Raw genomic sequence first — 17,864 nt, 5'->3', positions numbered from 1 at the left:
GGTTTGATTTTATAGAAGAAAGGGAACAATACAAAAATAGAGAAAAGAGACATTTTTTAATACGATAAAAAATATATTAGTTGATTGGAAAGTCACTCCTTGGTTAGTCATTAATAAATCGTGATTTGTCATTCCATAGGAAAGGTCGTGTCATAGGAAAGTCATTCCATTTGTTAGTCATGTAAGTAAATTCTAGCAAAAACTCCATCAGATTAAGCAACCGCATTTGATGAAAATACGCTTTTCTTTTCTCTTGCATACGAAGTATAGAGAGAGTATTGTAATCTTCAAAAAATCCCAACTCGAGAGTTTGATAAATATCCGCGTTTCAGACCTCTCAGAATTTGAAAAACCTATTTTTTAAGTTATGTAACTGTCTGTGAACACAATAACTCAAAAACACTTTGAGCTAGATGGATGAAATTTGGTGTATGGTCTTTCTATCAAATTTGTAGATTTCGATCAAATTTTGAGTAAGATCTGTTTAAAGGAAGTCTATTTTCTCAGTTGACCGAATATGTTAACACGATAATTACAAAACGAAAAGAGGTAGATAGATAAAATTTGATACTCAGATTCAATATCTAAAATAAAAATACCTATGAAATTTGGAACCAAAGACGTCAAAGAGTTCATTGTTTGTGTTTCAGTACTTTCATAAGCATTCAAGCGCGATAAATCAAAAATGCATTGACTTAAATATATGAACTTTTTTATATGATGTTTTGACTATAATTACAATTTTGTGTCAAATTTTCGCTTCAGTTGATTGAGAAAAAAATGCGTCTAAAGCACAAATTCTATTTTCAGGTACTTCATACAAGGAATTAATCACCAAAAATTTTACCAAGGATCAAATAGAAATTCAATAAAACACATAAAAATGCAATAAATTCAAATAAAATTCAGACCAAAGACCAATATTTCTTAACTATTGTTAATTTTATGCGAGGAATGTTAATATCTTTTTTTAATTTTATGCGAGGAATGTTAATATCTTTTTTTAATTTTATGCGAGGAATGTTAATATCTTTTTTTTTAATTTTATGCGAGGAATGTTAATATCTTTTTTTAATTTCATGCGAGGAATGTTAATATCTTTTTAGAGTATCGCTAGTTCATTTCAAAAATTAATTGCAAATAATCTGAAAATACTGAAATTCCAAGTTGCCCATTTGCTTTCCTATGTTATCTAAACTTGATAACATTGATTGTTGTTTAAATTAACTTTACAGATAAATACAAAAACTTTTTTCTTTTATAAATAAGTTTGAAAGAACTTATTATTCTAGAATTCTTAAAAGTTCTCGTTTTAATTCATAATTTTCTGATTTTATTTTTAAATCTTAACGCTTAAATTCTTAAATGTCAAAAACTAAATTTTTGTTTAAATAATCTGACTTTACACATTTGTTTAAATAATCTGACTTTACACATTTGTTTTAATAATCTGCAAAATTTCCTAATTAAGAAAAATGATTTGCCATTTTTATCGGGGAATTGAAAATAATTAAAAAATGTATATAGTAAAATTCACTAGCGTCATTCAATTTCTACGTACGCGCATCTACTAGTTCATGAGACAACATTAAGAATCGTGATCATAAATTTCGCAGAAATATAAGCTGAGTAAATAAATTTCTCGTACTTGATGCTCGTGAAAATCAGTTGTTTAGAAATGCCAGCAAACTGCAACGATGGATGCTATTAATTCAGAGTGCGATACACAAGATTTTCTCTTAGATAGCCCACGCCCTCTTATGACATCAACATCAGTCGATCAGCGTGATTACGTCACAGCAGATGAAGTTTTTGGTTGCTGTTTCGAAACTGACAGAACTAAGCGAGGCGCCTTAGAGCAAGCACACTGTGTAAGATTTCTTCTTTTTGCTCATTTGGAATCCATTTATTCCGTTCAAAATGGAATTCATCATGAAAGCTTCGGTTTTTTCCTCTAAAGAATTGTTTAGTAATCACTTATTTCTGCGTCGTTTACTGAAAAATACTGGAAGGATGATTTCTGTCAAATCTTTCAAATTTGAAGATCTCACACTTAATCAGTCTGTGAACCTTCAACCCTTACCTGATCCTGCCACACTATTTTTTGGTCAAGTATTCAGTGACCACATGCTAAAAATTGAATGGACTGAATCTAATGGTTGGGGGCAACCACAAATTACACCACTCCATTACTTGCCGATGCATCCTGGATCCAAAGTTCTACATTATGCCCAAGCAGTTTTTGAAGGTATGAAAGCTTTCAAGCGGCTTGATTCTAAAGTGGCCCTCTTTCGTCCAGAACTCAACATGAAACGTCTACTGGCTTCCGCTGAAAGAGCCTCGCTTCCTTCATTTGACTGTGAAGAACTTCTGAAGTGCATCAAAAAACTGATTTCAGTGGATCTCAGGTGCGTACCAGCCGATGGTAAAAGCTCTCTGTACATAAGACCCACCTATATAGGGTCGGAAAACTCACTAGGGGTAAGTCCGTCTAAATCGGCATTGTTATATGTAGTGACGTGTCCGAGTGGACCCTATTTCAAAACTGGTCTAACCCAACCAGTATCTCTTCTTGCTGATCCGAATTATGTCCGAGCCTGCCCTGGAGGAGCTGGGGCTTATAAACTTGCTGCGAACTATGCCCCTTCTTTGTATGTCCAGAAATTAGCTCAGGAACAAGGTTTGGATCAAGTGTTATGGTTGTATGGAAAGGATCATCAGGTATGCGAAGCAGGTGCTATGAATGTTTTCTTTCTTTTGAAAAAAGAAAGTGGACAGCTGGAACTTGTAACACCACCATTAGATGGAACCATACTCCCGGGAGTCACAAGACAAAGTGTTCTAGATTTGGCGCGAAATTGGAAGGAATTTGATGTTTCTGAAAGGAATATTGTGATGCAAGAGCTCATCAATCTCAATAAAGAAAAGCGACTACTGGAAATGTTTATTTGTGGTACTGCTTGTACACTATGCCCGGTAAATTTGATTCGTTTCAGGGGAAATGATATTAAAATCCCGACTATGGGAAGTGGAAATGCAATGTACTTACGGTTTTTGAAAGCCATAACAGATATTCAGTATGGTCGAGTGGAATCAAACTGGTCTGTTCCGATTAACTAAAAGTTGAAAATAAAGCAAATGGAATATTAAATCCTTCAGTGTGTATATTCAAGCAAGTATCAAATATATCGGCCTTATCATTAATGATTTACATTTGTTTCAAATGAAATGCTATAATATTATGAAAATAGAGATCTATCTTGATATTTCAAAAAAATACGAAGTTTCAGTGTCACAAAAAGGTAAGTTGAGTACCAGGAAATTTAGCCGCTCCTTTAGGGAAAAAAATTAGTTCTTCATTATTTCATGAATCTTATATATGGTATAAAGGTTGAAATATATTTGTATTTCATTATAGATCAAAAATTGTAGTTCTTTCACTTTTAAGAATTTTTTTTACCAATATTCTCTTCTCTACGATCTGTATTTTATCAGATGTAAACTAATCGAGTTTTTTTATTCATCGTTTGTTGAATATAACTATTTCATATTAATAAAGTGTTTTTTGAATGGTATTTGTTCCCAGAAGTCTATTTATATTTTAAGATTACAAAATTATGTTTAATATTTGAATTTAATTACAAATTGAAATTGTATAAATGAAAAAAATGCAAGTCGCATAGTTTGAAGATATTCAAAATCTAAAAGTAAATTAATTGATTAATATATAAAATACTGTTATTAAACTATCAAGTACTTATTTATTAACTTCATACCAGCAATTAATTGCTTAAGATTGTATACTGATAGACTCTTTCTTAAATAATATTTACAAATGGCATATGATTGATATTAAAATTTCAGCAATGGCATGCACTTAACACACAAGCAACAACTATCATTTGCTTTCATAAAAGAAATCACAAAAATCCTGATATTAACATCTTGTTATTAATTCCATACCATTTTATTAAAAATTTGTTATTTACGGTGTATGATTTTTGTCTTCATTTAACTGCAAAAAGAAAATAAAATAAAAAATATTATCTACCATTTTTTTTTAATTCAAAAAAAAATTGTTTGAGCAATTTGATAATTGTCTCGTATAATTTTTGGAAGCCATAAACTTTCGAAAATATTGTTCTTCAATAATAATGAAACTCAGAAAAAACTCGGATAAAAGGATTTAAAAAAAAATCAAAACAAGGAAATTGTTTTAATTTCAGCATTTTGGGAGATTAAAAAAAAAAAAGAAAGAAAGAAAGAAAAAAAGCTGAAAAAAGTGTGAATTTACTTTTCCTTTACTTTTTCTTTAACTGATTACTCTTATTGTTATTGTTTTGGTTTTTTTTGAAGTATGAGAAAAGGTTGCTTAATGTTAATGAAGCCTTGAATCAAAAATTACCATGGGAAGGTAAAGAAAAGTAATTTAATTATATGCATTCATTTAAAAGTTACCTGTATTATTAAATATTTAATAATGCAGGTCTTCACTTTACCTAAAATTCTGAAAAAAATTGCCAAATTCGTTCCAAAAATTCTTTTTTATTATTATTAATTTTCAGAGTACTTGTATACCTATATCATTTCAATATTTATTTTTGAAATTAAAACGTATTTTTTAAAAAAAAATTTTCATCATACTTCTTTTCTCAGTCTAACTGTATTTTTAGCTTTATCATTCAGAACAACTTCAAACATAGAGCATGAAATTCATCCATTTATTACTAAGGTTAATTGTTATTGTGCCATCTCATTTATTGCTTTGTCGAAATTCATAATCATATTCCAAAAACAATTGTTTCCCGATCGAATAATTGTATGTATCCGATAAAAATGATTCCTTCAGTTTTGAAGTAAAAAATTTTTTCGGTGTATTTTTTATGTGTAACATTCATATATGTTTCGAATACATTCATGTATAATAAATGAATGAATTAACAAGATTTATTCAAAAAAAAAAAGACAGAAAATTTGAATATAATCAATGAACCTCTTAAAAGAATGCTATTGGTATAGATTTCGTATTTACTTCTCTTAATATTTACGATGTTTTATTGTTGCTTTAGTTAAGTGATTAGCGATTTAGAAACAAGTTAAATGTTATTAGTAATGTGAGATATATATAAATAAATAAACAAAGGAATTAAATAGGATTATTTTTCACCAGATTCTCTATCATATTCTATATAATCTATGCATTATTATTATTTCAATTTCTGTCAACAAAAATATGTATGTATTATCTACCAAATGCCCTTAATCCATTAACATTCTTTAAATGCATCCAAAATAACTTTTTTTCTTCTTATGATATGTTACACTATTTTTATTTCTAAATTTGATGTATTATATAAACAAATTACTTCGATGTCATTTTAAATTATTTTAAAAATTATATTCATTGATATAAATTTGATTGTCATGTTTACTCTTTTTTTTTTTTACTTCCACTAATTTTTGAAGATGCACTTTCAATTATAACATTGGTAACTTGATACGGATAGATATATGTCCTAATTTTTCACACCATAGCAATAATAGCCAACATAGCATGTTAGTAAGTGTAAAAGCTTAAATAGAATTATTATTTTTTTGAAACCAATTATGAATATGTAGGATTTTTTTCTCTCTCATATTGTATATGAACATAAATCTGTTCATGCCAAATGCTTCACATAGTTTTTGGATTATATAGAAACACTGTAAAAATGTGATCTGATGCAGTTTGTTTTCTTTTTAAATTTATTGGACGAATAAATTTTAAAATTCTTCTACTCTAAATATTTCAGAGAAAGAGAGAAAAAAAATCCAGCTTGCAAAAGAACTTCAAATTTTTACGGCATTTATTTATGAATATGAAGAAACAAATGATGAGGACAAGGAAGAAAAGAAATATATAGTTATGTTCATGATATTTTGTTTCCAAATTGCTTAACTTATATACATTAATTAAATTGCCATTTAACTGTTTGCGGTAATCGGTAATAACTCTGGTACTCCTGTATCACTCAAAATCTTTCCCTGTCACTCATATGTAGAATTTTTTTCCTTCTATAGTCGTTTCTTCATTCTCTGAAATTAACATAATCTAGATTTGTCATTCTACGCCACGCCCCTCATTCTGAGGTCGTCTGTATTCCAATACTTTAATTTTTACTATTCAGGAATTTCCACTACATAATTCAATTGTGAATATTTCGTCCGAATTGATAAAAAGTAAAGTCTGCAATTAATTGCCTAGGACCCTAAACCCACGAGATGTTTTTTTGTGGGCTCTGGAAAGTTACTTAAATTTGTGCTTTCGTTTCAATATAAAGGCCGTGCAATTGAAATTCAAATTAAATTCCTAATAAATGCAATTCAAAAATATATATTTTTTTTAATTTGCGAAAAAAATTCTTTAAAAAAAGTTTTATTTTATTCTTACATGTTTTTACGTTCTCATATATGAAATACTAGCTTTTACCCGCGACTTCGTACACGTGGAAATAGATTGGAATTTATAGCATCAATGGCTTTATCTTTTGTTACTCCTGCGCATGCGTGAATTTTCAACGCGAATTGGGGCAACACAAATGTATGCATTTTCTACGCCATTTGGAGTAACGCAATATAGATTATAACTTTTTAATTTCCTTTATTCTGTTTTATTTTAATTCAAAAGTACTTCAGAATGAATCCGAAAGATCGATTAATTCACAAAGTTTAATTTTAAGTGTATCGAACACTAAGAAAATAAACAGAATCGTTTGAAATAATAGTCAAAATCATGTTAAGCCTAATCTCATTGGCGTGGGGGGAAAAAAACCTGAAGCTTTGCTCATTTGGTGATTTTTGGCGGGAAAGTTAGTTTTTAATTAATACACAATTAACCACTCAATTAAACGGAATAAATAGTAGCCTATGTCCTATTCCAGACTATCTATCTCTCAGCTAAATTTCATCCAATTCTGTTCTGGCGTGATTGACTAACAAACATCCATCCATCTATCCATCCAAACTTTCACATTTATAATAGTAGTATAGATAGAGAATGTACTGTGATCGTGACAAACTTCGAATGCGAGCTTTTGAATAATATCCACGTTTTAGACCTCCCTAACTTCGAAAAACACATTTTTGACATTATGTCTGTCTGTGACAAAGATAACGCAAAACGCTTGGAGCTAGACTACTGAAATTTGGTGTATGGTTTTACATCAAATTTGTAAATTCAATCGAATTTTGAGCGAAAACTAGTCGGAAGAAGTCTGTCTATCCGGCTGTCTGAATCTAATTTAACATGATAATTTCAAAAAAAAAAAAAAAAAAAAAAAGCTAGATGGATAAAATTTCGTACACAGATTTCACTTCTAAAATGTAGGCACTTATCAGTTTCAGAATCAAATTTATCAAGGAGTCGACCGTTTCTCTATATTTCTTTTCAAAATAATATAAACAGGTTAACTCAAAAACACAATAACTTAAATAAATATAATTAGACATGTTATTTTATGGCTACAATTGTAATTCTGTGCCAAAAATTTCAATTTGGTTAAAAAAAAATAATACTATTCGGTTGAAAAAAAAATAATATGCAAATTTGGTATGCAAGTTACTATTAACCGCATACCAGATATAAAATCTTCCCGGACAACATTCAGTAAAAATGCTAAATTCACGCCAATATTTCTTTACTATTGCCAATGCCATTAAGATATTTGCGGCCTTTTTCGAACCTCAACATTTTATGTGAATTGAGGGGGATAACATCTTTATTAAAAAGTATACGAAAAAATTTCGAAGATACCACTTTCAATGATTTAAATTGTAATAAATATATATATATATATATATATATATATATATATATTTTACGGTTTTGTTTAAAATTAGTTTTAAATGTAAATTCTGCATTTTTATTTATGTGCGATATACTGACACCAACTTTTTAGAGAGTGATCTGCAAATATGCATTATGTTATTTCAATTTATCAGAATTGATATCTAACATCCTTATATAAAGGTTAAATTAAAATGAACAAAAAATTTGATTTTGAAAGTTTAGAAAAGAATAAGGATCCCAAGATTTATATCCCCTAAGGTCTCTTGTGCTGATTAAGATTAAAAATGCATCTGCTGACTGATTACCAGTCTAAAAATATTATAGGCCTTAAATCTTGACTCATACAATTGATCAGAATATAACTGAAATAATGCTTTCTATCCTTAAAATAAATATTCTTTGAATAATCGTTATTTCAATAGAGAAAGCAATAATGATCCTATTGCAGGAAAGTTAAATAACATCAAGTCATTGCCTTTTGGGCTATTTAACTTGCTCGTCCTTCAACTATCAAGATTTTATCCAAGCCATCAAAGCAAACTAACCGCGGAGAATGAGCTGTGCCAGTTCGTCAGGATGGAGAGAAATTACTAAAAAAAAAAAAAAAAAAAAAAGAGGGTCAACAGAAAAAACGAGGGAAATGCGAGAAAAGGGGATAAATGCTGCATGACCTTGGCAGTTAAAAGATGAGCTCAACAACCGGCCTTCTTACCATCATCACAAGAGAATAAGGACACCGGAAAAGAAATAAAAAAGAATACCATCAAACGTCTCCTGTTCCGTTTCAAGTAATTCCAAATAAAAATCATGTAAAAAAGCCATGACAGTTTTCTCCCAAAACATTTATTACCACACGGTTAAGACCATTAATCCAAATAAAGAGTGGAATAGTAATTCGAATGTTAAAGGTGCTTTTTCTGGATCAAAACAAATATTCCTCTGGATGAAGGGTGGATGCAGTAAATGCTAATTTACTTTTTCAGGTTGAATCAATAAAAAAAGGGGTGAATCCACTCTTTATGGTGCTTTCTCTTTGTCCCGAAGCAAATGTGCAGTCTACATTTAGGTGCAGGACTGAACTGTTTTGAATTAATTGAACGTTTTATTGGGCGAGGTTTATTGAACTAATTATTTATACAGATAGAAAGGAAAGATGGAATCCCTCTGGCTACTTGAAATTGACACCTTTAATTTTATAGCATCAAGAGCAATGAAATTTTATTAGTTCTACTGCCATATCACAAAAAAGTCTTTTTAACTGCTTTAAATATCAAAGAATACTTTTAACACTTCCATTGTCATGTTTTTAAAAAAAATCAGAGGCTTAATTAAAGATTGAGGAAAGTATTAAGGTTCACTCATGTATCCAATGAACTTGCATTTAACATTTTAATGATTGATATCGAAATCTGCAGAAACTGAAGGAAATGTCGAACGTTCGAATGTAATGAAAAATTAAAATATACCCCAGCATTAATATCTTTCAAATTTTTTAATAAAAGGCAAAAATATTTTTATTCTCCTGAAGCCCATTTCCAATTGCATTTTATTTGTAACTCTTATAAGTTTATCTCCCGCTGGTGTGGTGTGGAAGTTTGGTGAGAGGGTGCCAGCTCAGGTGTCATCCTCGTCATCTGACCACGTCAGTCCCAAAATTGCCCTAGTGTTGCTTTAAAACAGGGCATTAATATAACTAGAACTTATAAGTTTATCCAATACTTCTGAAATGAAACAAATTATTATTTATAAGCAGTGCCATTATAGCCGAATGAAATTCAACATAATATCAATTCTATAATGACATCAAGTGAATTTCCTAGCTTTCGGAAATCGCAGGGATATAGGTGAAAATAAACTGACCTCCAGGGTTCAAAAATAGAGGAATGGGCAGTTTATAAAATTCTTATAATGGAGGAAAAATTCTTCAAAAGTCTGCAAATAATTTTCTATTTTATTATGGATAAATCATTTATTTTTGTTTAATGCTTTAATAATTCTATATAAAATCAGCAAAAAATATTACCTTGTATATATATATATATATATTGAAATAGTAAAAATGAAACCTAGATTATACAAATAATTCAATGCCATCTAATGTTTTTAAAGTCCTCTGGTTTATAAACCGTAAATTACATTTGAATTAACATAGAAATTTTTAGCATTTCGAGGATATACAAGTCTTGGAATTATAACATTATAACTCTTACTTAAATAATAACTTGTATACTTAAAAATTAAATTGAAAAATCAAAGTGCAATTTTAAGAATCTAAACTATAAGCTATTAATATGAAAATGTAAATTATTATAAACTATAAATCTAAGTTCAATATACAGAAACCAAACTCTAAGCTACGGTTTTATAGTTTGAATAGAATTATGCCATATTTGAAATAGTATGGATTTTTTTTTTTTCGTATTCCCTTTTAAACAAATATTCATCATTTCAATAACTAAGTCTTTCGTTATTCAATCGACCATATACAATTTTCTTTTGGGAAAATGTCAAGTATAGGATTTGTTTGGACCATCACTTATGCTGAAACTGGATCATAATCATAATTTAATTAAACGTTTGGTCTCTGAATCGGGCAACATCAGTTGAAAAAGATGCAAATGTAATTTATCAGTGTCATTTTTATCAATAAATGGCACATGGCTGCATTTAGTGTGTAATGGTTTACAATAAGATATCATCATTCAAGTATATTAACAGAGCAAAACAAAATTCTTATTCTGTCTTAAAATAAGCAGCATGTTATTGTGCCATCAAATAAAAAAAAACTTATTAGCTACAACTTATTGAAATGATTGAAAAATTAGATTAGATGGATTATTTTTTGTATTGTTGTAAAAATTACTTAGATTGAACCACAATGAGTTTTCTGAATTTGAAAACAATTATATAACAACTCGTACTCATAAAGTGAAATTGCGACGAACCAAAAAGCAATAAAGAGACATTCAAGAAATCAAATGTTGGTTAAATATGAAATTGAGGCATTACATTGTTTTGTGTCGTATTTTAGAAAACAGAGGTAAAAGAAAAAAAGAAAGGGAAAAAGAAAAGAAACTGCACCAATACTTATTTACACTATGCATTGGTATATATCTGAAAATTACTTTTTATTTATTAATTTTAAGTGTATTTTTCAAAAAATACATTATATTTACGTACATTATTATGAAGATAAATAAACTTCAGATATTATAATGCATTTTTTAAAATTATTTTTCTAACAGCGTACTTTAAAATCACTGCAATTATTCAGGAGCTATTTTGGTGGCTCAGTAAAGGCAATTTTTATCAGAACATGCTAAATTTTAGCATAAGATTTCGTTGGAAAAAAAAGTAGCTTTGTAAAACAAAAATAGCTTTGAAGTAATAGAACAAAAATAGCTTTGAATTCTTTCTTAAAGTTCTTTTTATATTATTCAAATTCCAGAAAAATAACACTATATGTAAGATTTAATTGCATATCTTTTAATTTCTGCGGTCTCATAAAATAAGATTATTAATTTTTAAAGTTTTTTTTATTTCCCACTATAGTTTAAAAATAATGATTAATCTTATAATTATTATATTAATAACAGCTTTTTACAATTTTTTTCTCAATTGATTTTAGGATTAGCATAGAACAATTTTTTTAAAAAACATTTTTCTATGAATTCTTAAATTTGTGAAAAAACCCATTTAAATATGTTTTGAAAAGTAAAAGAATTATAAATAAATTTGCGTTGTTATTAATTTTATGCACATTACTATAAATATTTTTCACAATGTCATTTGCTGAAAAGAAAGATGATTTCCAGATTAACAAAAAATGTATAGATGCTTTTCTTAATATTATAAACATAAAAAAAAAACGAACATAAAATTTCACAGCAAAAAAAGATAATTTGAATGTCAAGAATAATTTTTAAATTACACTTGGTTTTCATGTTTTTTTAAGGGCTTTATGAAAAATTAATATTAGCTACAGTAGAAAACTTCATATATCTCGATCCAAATTTCCCTACTTTCAGAAATTTTTCCTAAAGCAGTGAAAGGTTTTAACGTTCCTTTCAAAATCTGTTGTTACATTGGATTGCTAATAAAGAAACTTTATTTTATTACTCCTGGATTCTCCTAGAGAAACTTACAACATTAATTGAAGTGGGACAGATAAAAAGGTGCGTAATATTTTTAATTATCCTTTGTTTCATTGCTTTCTTTCAGATTACGAGCACTTTCATTTGTGATAATTAAAAGCTAAAACTATTAAATGCCCCTATTAAACATTTTTATTGATTACTTTCGATTTCCTAATGTCTTTCTTTATTGAAAGTTCAGTAAATAAGTCAGCTAAATTAACGAGGTTCCTTTTTTTAATATTTCACTTGTATGCAATAAAAAATAGCAAAAATGTAGAAAGAAATTTTAAAAATTGTCGATAATAGGGAAGTTTCAGTGCTAAATTTCATGTGTAAACTGTATTTTTTTAATTCCATAAATATATAAATAAGTAAATTTATTCATTCATTCATTCATATAATTGTAAAATTTAAGCTGTGATTTATTCATGCTTTCATTGTTGAATAACACAACAGATATTCTTGTGCTGGTTTCCTGTGGAATAAGTTCAAGCGCATATAATTCATTTTAATTCAAAAATTAAATTTTTCTTTCTTTAAGTAAAATTTAATATTCTTTCCTTCATAAATAAAGCAAAATAAAATTATTTAAAGTATTTATACTATTTAAATAGCAACTATGAAGATAAAATAATCTTTCTTTTATATGGATGTATAGATTTTATTAAAAAAATATTTTTTATTAATTGCCTTGAAACTTACACAAAAGCTTTCCTTATGCATCATGATATTTATGAACAAAATTTAATTAAAATCAATTTTGTAGTTTCAATTTCCGCCCTAAAAAATCTCTGAAAACTTTAATTCTATGCATATCTTCTTATAAATTAAATTTCATTTATAGCATTTTATATTTTTTTAAATATTAATTTTGGAATCAACTTAAATCTAAAATGCTCAAGATGCATCACTGAACAAATAACAATCCAATGTAATTTTGTGAAAATATTTGCTTCATTCTGCGAAATCCAAAAGCTCCAAGATGAGAGCTAATTAAAACTGATATCTAAATCCAGCATTTTTATAAATATAGACTTAAATAATAATTTCTAAAAAAAGCAATGCGTATAATGGGTTAAAAAGAGTGGTATATTTAAATGTTTTCAATCGTAATGCTTTTTGACTGAGTAAATTGTTCATAAAAAATATTGATTCTTGCGTGTAATCTTATGTTTCTCCACAAAAGACATTGGTGTTCTCAAAAGGTGTGTCATGAGAAATAAAATGTGAAAATGTAATTTTGAAATTTATGGCAATAATATAATTTGGATTTTCTTGTTAATATTCTTAGAATAAAGTAATATTCTTGTTCAGAAGAAAAAGAATCCTACTTAAATGGGGTTTAAGGTGAATAAATTTCATTAAAAAAAGTTCTAAATGCACTTTTATTATTTTACTAAAAAGTATAAATTTTCATTTTATTTTTTCTTCCTTTTTTTATCATCAATTTTTAATGCATTACGGTAAATGTCAAATAATAGTAATTTTTTTCTTATTTTCAATTAGGAGGAGTCATTAATATGGACTAAATGTTTAATTAAATTAATTTATTAGCTGATAATTGAATTCAAGAATATTAAAATATTGTTATATCATCAGGAATATTCTAATGTAGAAAATTGCAAAACTTTAACATTTAAGAAAGGGAGTGAAATTCTATCTTTCTAATTCTGAAACAAGTTCAACTTAAATAAAATTGTATTTAAAAAGAACGTTTAATTAATTCTGGCAAATATAACCATTTTTCAAGCAAATGAAAAAAAGATTTTAAAATAAATCATATCTGTATCGATGTTTACAAAAAAATGTTCCGTAATTTTGATAGAAAAATCGAATCGATAACGTTTCGAAATTATCGTTTCTCAACAGACATTGAATCATCAAGTGATTAGAATGCGAATAGTCGTTATCGACCCTCGATCTGTTTACAGTTTACACAGATTTTGCTCCTGATATTAAATTCTTTGCTCATGCAGGCGTAATACGGATTCTTTTGAACTGGTTCAGTTCTAAATAAAAACATTCAATTAAGGTTAAGAAAATTGGCATTTCACCCGTGTTTTATTAAAGCATCCTTTTGAGAGCTAATGAGAAGTCCGAGATTGTCGTGAATTACGGTCCATTCCTTATATCTGGAAGACTTGAGGGCATCACGTTCTCTGACGGAATTGGCCCCTGGGGACGGAATCTTCTTCCTCAAAGTTCCTTCCTTTTTCTACAAACGAAAACGGTCTAATGAACTAAATCTTAGACTCCCCTTTTAACCCCTGTGAGATCGAAACTGGGACGCTGCCAGCTGTAAAAAAATATAAGTGCTTTGTTTTTCTTTATTGTTGCTTTCTTCTTCCAAGTAACTCGTGCGCCTGAAAGTGGCCAAAATAATTATTACCGGCTGTTAACAAAATCGGTGGCACTAATGGCATAGTCTGATTTGCTTTCAACAAATATTGAACTATTGGGCGAACTTTGTGAATAATAAATAATTGGCATCTAATTATAGGCAAAACAAAGGTGCTAATCATTGGGAGGAAGGTTGGTACTTCACGATTTGTTCTGGCTGTCACAAACGATGGCTAATTTAAAGCCATCAAATTCCTTCCTCAAGTACTCAAAATGAAGGAAAAAGCTTTGAATTTTTTTTTTATGTTGATGATAAATAATCGATTATTTATCGCTTAAATTTGTTGTTATGGCGTACTTCAAGTGAATAAAAAAATATTGTCACAACCACTACGTCTTAAGGCTTATTGTCATGAAGCACACATGTGGATAAAATAAATACCAGAAAAAAAAACTTTTTATGTAGTAATAACAATAATCATTGCAGGAAAACTCACTTCACACGTTGTTCGTTAGTTCAAAGAATAAATATAACTTCTTTTTCAGCTTAAATGGATGAAATAAAAAAAGGAGGGGTTTTTTTTGTTGCTGTTGTTGATGCTAATAAAATTTTACGGGTCTCACGATTACAACTTCGCAATCGTAAAAATGAATGACTGGAAATATTTTCTAATTTTTTTTTATTATGACGTCAATAAATAATCAATTAAAGCTTTATAGAAAAATATTATGGCGTATGAATCATAAATGCTATCTGTTATTTAATAAGTTAGACTAGGGTTTTTTTTAATATTTTTTTTTCATAATGTTTCAAATATTTAAGACCAACGTATGTGCAACAAATGTTAGTAAAAAGATTTTTTCAGTTGTAGTAATTTGTGTTAATATACAAAAAACACAGAAAAGGTTAGTCAACGTATTCTTATATTAAATGTTTAGAAAATGCATGCATAATGTTTGAATCAACGCTTTACAAAAGAAGTCATACTGAATTTTCTTTGATTTTTTAAATATCTAGTAGATCTAGCGTTGTTATTTATAAAAGTTATTTTTTTTTACTTCAAAATTAGATAAACTGGAAAAAAAATTAGAATTTTTTAATAAAAAAATTTTGATGTCTTTTCTTTTCCATTTTTTAAATTCTGGGGATATTTTTTTTTAAATTGACGATAAACAAAATGAGCAACAAAAGTGAAATTCAGAAAATACCAAGTCAAATCCGAATATATTTTTGAGATTGTAAAAGATGCTATATTCTATTTTTGTTCTTTTTCGATGAACAATAATACTGTTAATAAATGAATTCCATCTCTATGGCAAGTAGAAAACCTTATTTATTTAATTACTTTCTTGCTTTTCAAATACTAGTTTGCCCAGATTATTCAGTTCTTCTACACTTTAATTGTGATAGCATAAAAAAGTGATGAAGGCTTCTTCGTCCTATTTAACTAGTTTCCTAACTAATTATTATCCTTAATTTCCTCTTCATGTTTCCATTTCACCATTCTCACTTCGAAGATTAACAGTTCATTTTTTTTTTTTTTTTTTACTCTTTCAAAGTATGCATTTTTCAATTTATATTACAACTTTTATCTTTTCGCAGCTCTTGTTTTTGCCATATTGATAATACACATTATTTGCATCAAGTTAAATGCAATTATATACAGTTGATTACAACGTGTAATCATTAGATATTTATATCAGATCAAGAGGTTGACAGTAAAACTATAATAGGTTTTTAAGCAATTTTTTTCTTATTAACTGTAATAAGAGATAGCAGCGCAATTATGATAATTATTAGTTATTTCTATATTAATAGCAATTTTGTTCCGATAAAAAAAATCGATCCGCGTGCAAATTAGAAAATAAGTGTGTTACAGCGGATTCAAATCTTTACGAATTATTTCCGCCTGTTAAAAAGCCATAAATGTGAATATCATAAAAATATAAATTTTGCAGTGAATTTTGATGTTTTTGCTAATTGGTAAAACAATTCAAAATTTTAGATCACTAAAAATTTTTTGACTGACTATAACGGTGACCGTTATAGTCAGTCACTTAGATAACGTCAATACGCCAGTTTTGAAGATATTTTCTTTCATTGCTTTAACTTCTCTTGAAATCTTGGAAAATATGAGGGTTATTTTTTTAAAAGTATAACCATATTTAAATAAATCATCGGTAATCAACCACTAGGGTTGTTTGCCTTTAATAAATGGTATTTATTTTAGTTGCATAAAGGGTTTTTTTTTTTTTTTTTTTTTTTTGTATCTTTTTCCGATCGCATAGTTTTATTTCCTTTCAACTTCATCGGATCTGTGATTCGACTCTTCATTTAGTCTTTTAAACCATAAATACTATGAAGAGTACATATTCTTCAAAGTTAAAAGATTAAAATGTTGTTGATAATTTACCTTTTATAAAATAGTTTATTTTCTTTGAGCTTCAGTTTTTCTAGAAACGTATTTAAAATATTTATTATTATTTAATTGTTTTTAATTTTAGAGCTAAGCATGAAACAACGCTAATAATTTTGAAACAAAAAACTTACCAGCGAGGTTAATATTAATTATAAATTAATTATATGATTGCTTAGTTTTTAAAAGGAAACAGATGTCTTTATACCTCAAAAATTTAATTTAAAATTTTTTCTCATAAGAATCACCTTTTATAAAAGAGTATTTAGTTTTTGTTATAAATAAAGAAAAAAGAAAATGAACGGGAACTCAATGACCTAATTTCCAGAAATGACCTTGGGCGGAAAAAAAAAAGCGGAGGCAACGGGGTTCGAGCACGATAATGGGGGAGAAATTTAACCGGACATCATTATGATGAGCTTCCCGGGTGAAGGTTAGCTTCCACAACCGGTGAAATTAATGAAAGTGGGGAGCATTAGGAGGCCCTGGTTAGGGAGGTCTTCGGTTGACTGATTCGGAACGGAGGATTCCAAGTAAGAAAAAGAGGACATTTTTTTTTTCTAATGTTATTTTTAAAGGATTGACTGCAGGCACAAGAAAGTTCGAGTCCAAGTTTCAGGGGGGGGGGGCGAAATGGAGGGGAAATAAATGTTGTATTCGTAGCGTTGTGCAATGCAAGTAGCTGGGACTTATTCGGATGATTGATGAAAACTTTTACGGGACACATCCGTGATAATAACGGTAAATGTGTGAAAGTTTTCTGCACGAAAACGTATTTGGTTCTTGAAATAAAAAATCAGATATGTAAAGGCAAACACTAGTTTGTTTTCTGAAAGAAAATACATTTGCTATTTGAAATCACAAATGGAATCGTAAAAGCTAATACTTATCGACTATTTGTTGTAGAAATAATTTATTAATTAATATTTCATTGCTAATTTTTGAGAGTAACTTTAATGTGTGTGTGTGTGTGTGTATGCATACGTGGATGTGCGTGTGCTGGAGTTCTATTGATCAGACACGTTACGAGATTTGGCACATGTATAACTTGAAGGTCAGGAATGTGCACATCAGAGCTATTTTTTAATTATAATTTGAAATTTAATTAATTAAAAATCAAACGAAATTACAGCATTTCTTTTT

General features: G+C 28.4%; 1 protein-coding gene across 1 annotated transcript; it reads left to right on the top strand.

Annotated features, from left to right (window-relative positions):
* The first annotated feature begins 1,769 nt into the window (after positions 1–1,769).
* On the top strand, positions 1,770–3,529 carry LOC129961585 (branched-chain-amino-acid aminotransferase, cytosolic-like). Its single transcript, XM_056075084.1, has one exon. The coding sequence runs from the start codon at positions 1,921–1,923 to the stop codon at positions 3,118–3,120; it is 1,200 nt and encodes a 399-aa protein (XP_055931059.1). The 5' UTR covers positions 1,770–1,920; the 3' UTR covers positions 3,121–3,529.
* Positions 3,530–17,864: the final 14,335 nt, after the last annotated feature.

This window comes from Argiope bruennichi, chromosome 2, assembly GCF_947563725.1.
Source record: "Argiope bruennichi chromosome 2, qqArgBrue1.1, whole genome shotgun sequence".
In the NCBI taxonomy this organism is placed as follows: Eukaryota; Metazoa; Arthropoda; class Arachnida; order Araneae; family Araneidae; genus Argiope; species Argiope bruennichi.
This window is presented reverse-complemented; position numbering and strand designations above follow the sequence as displayed.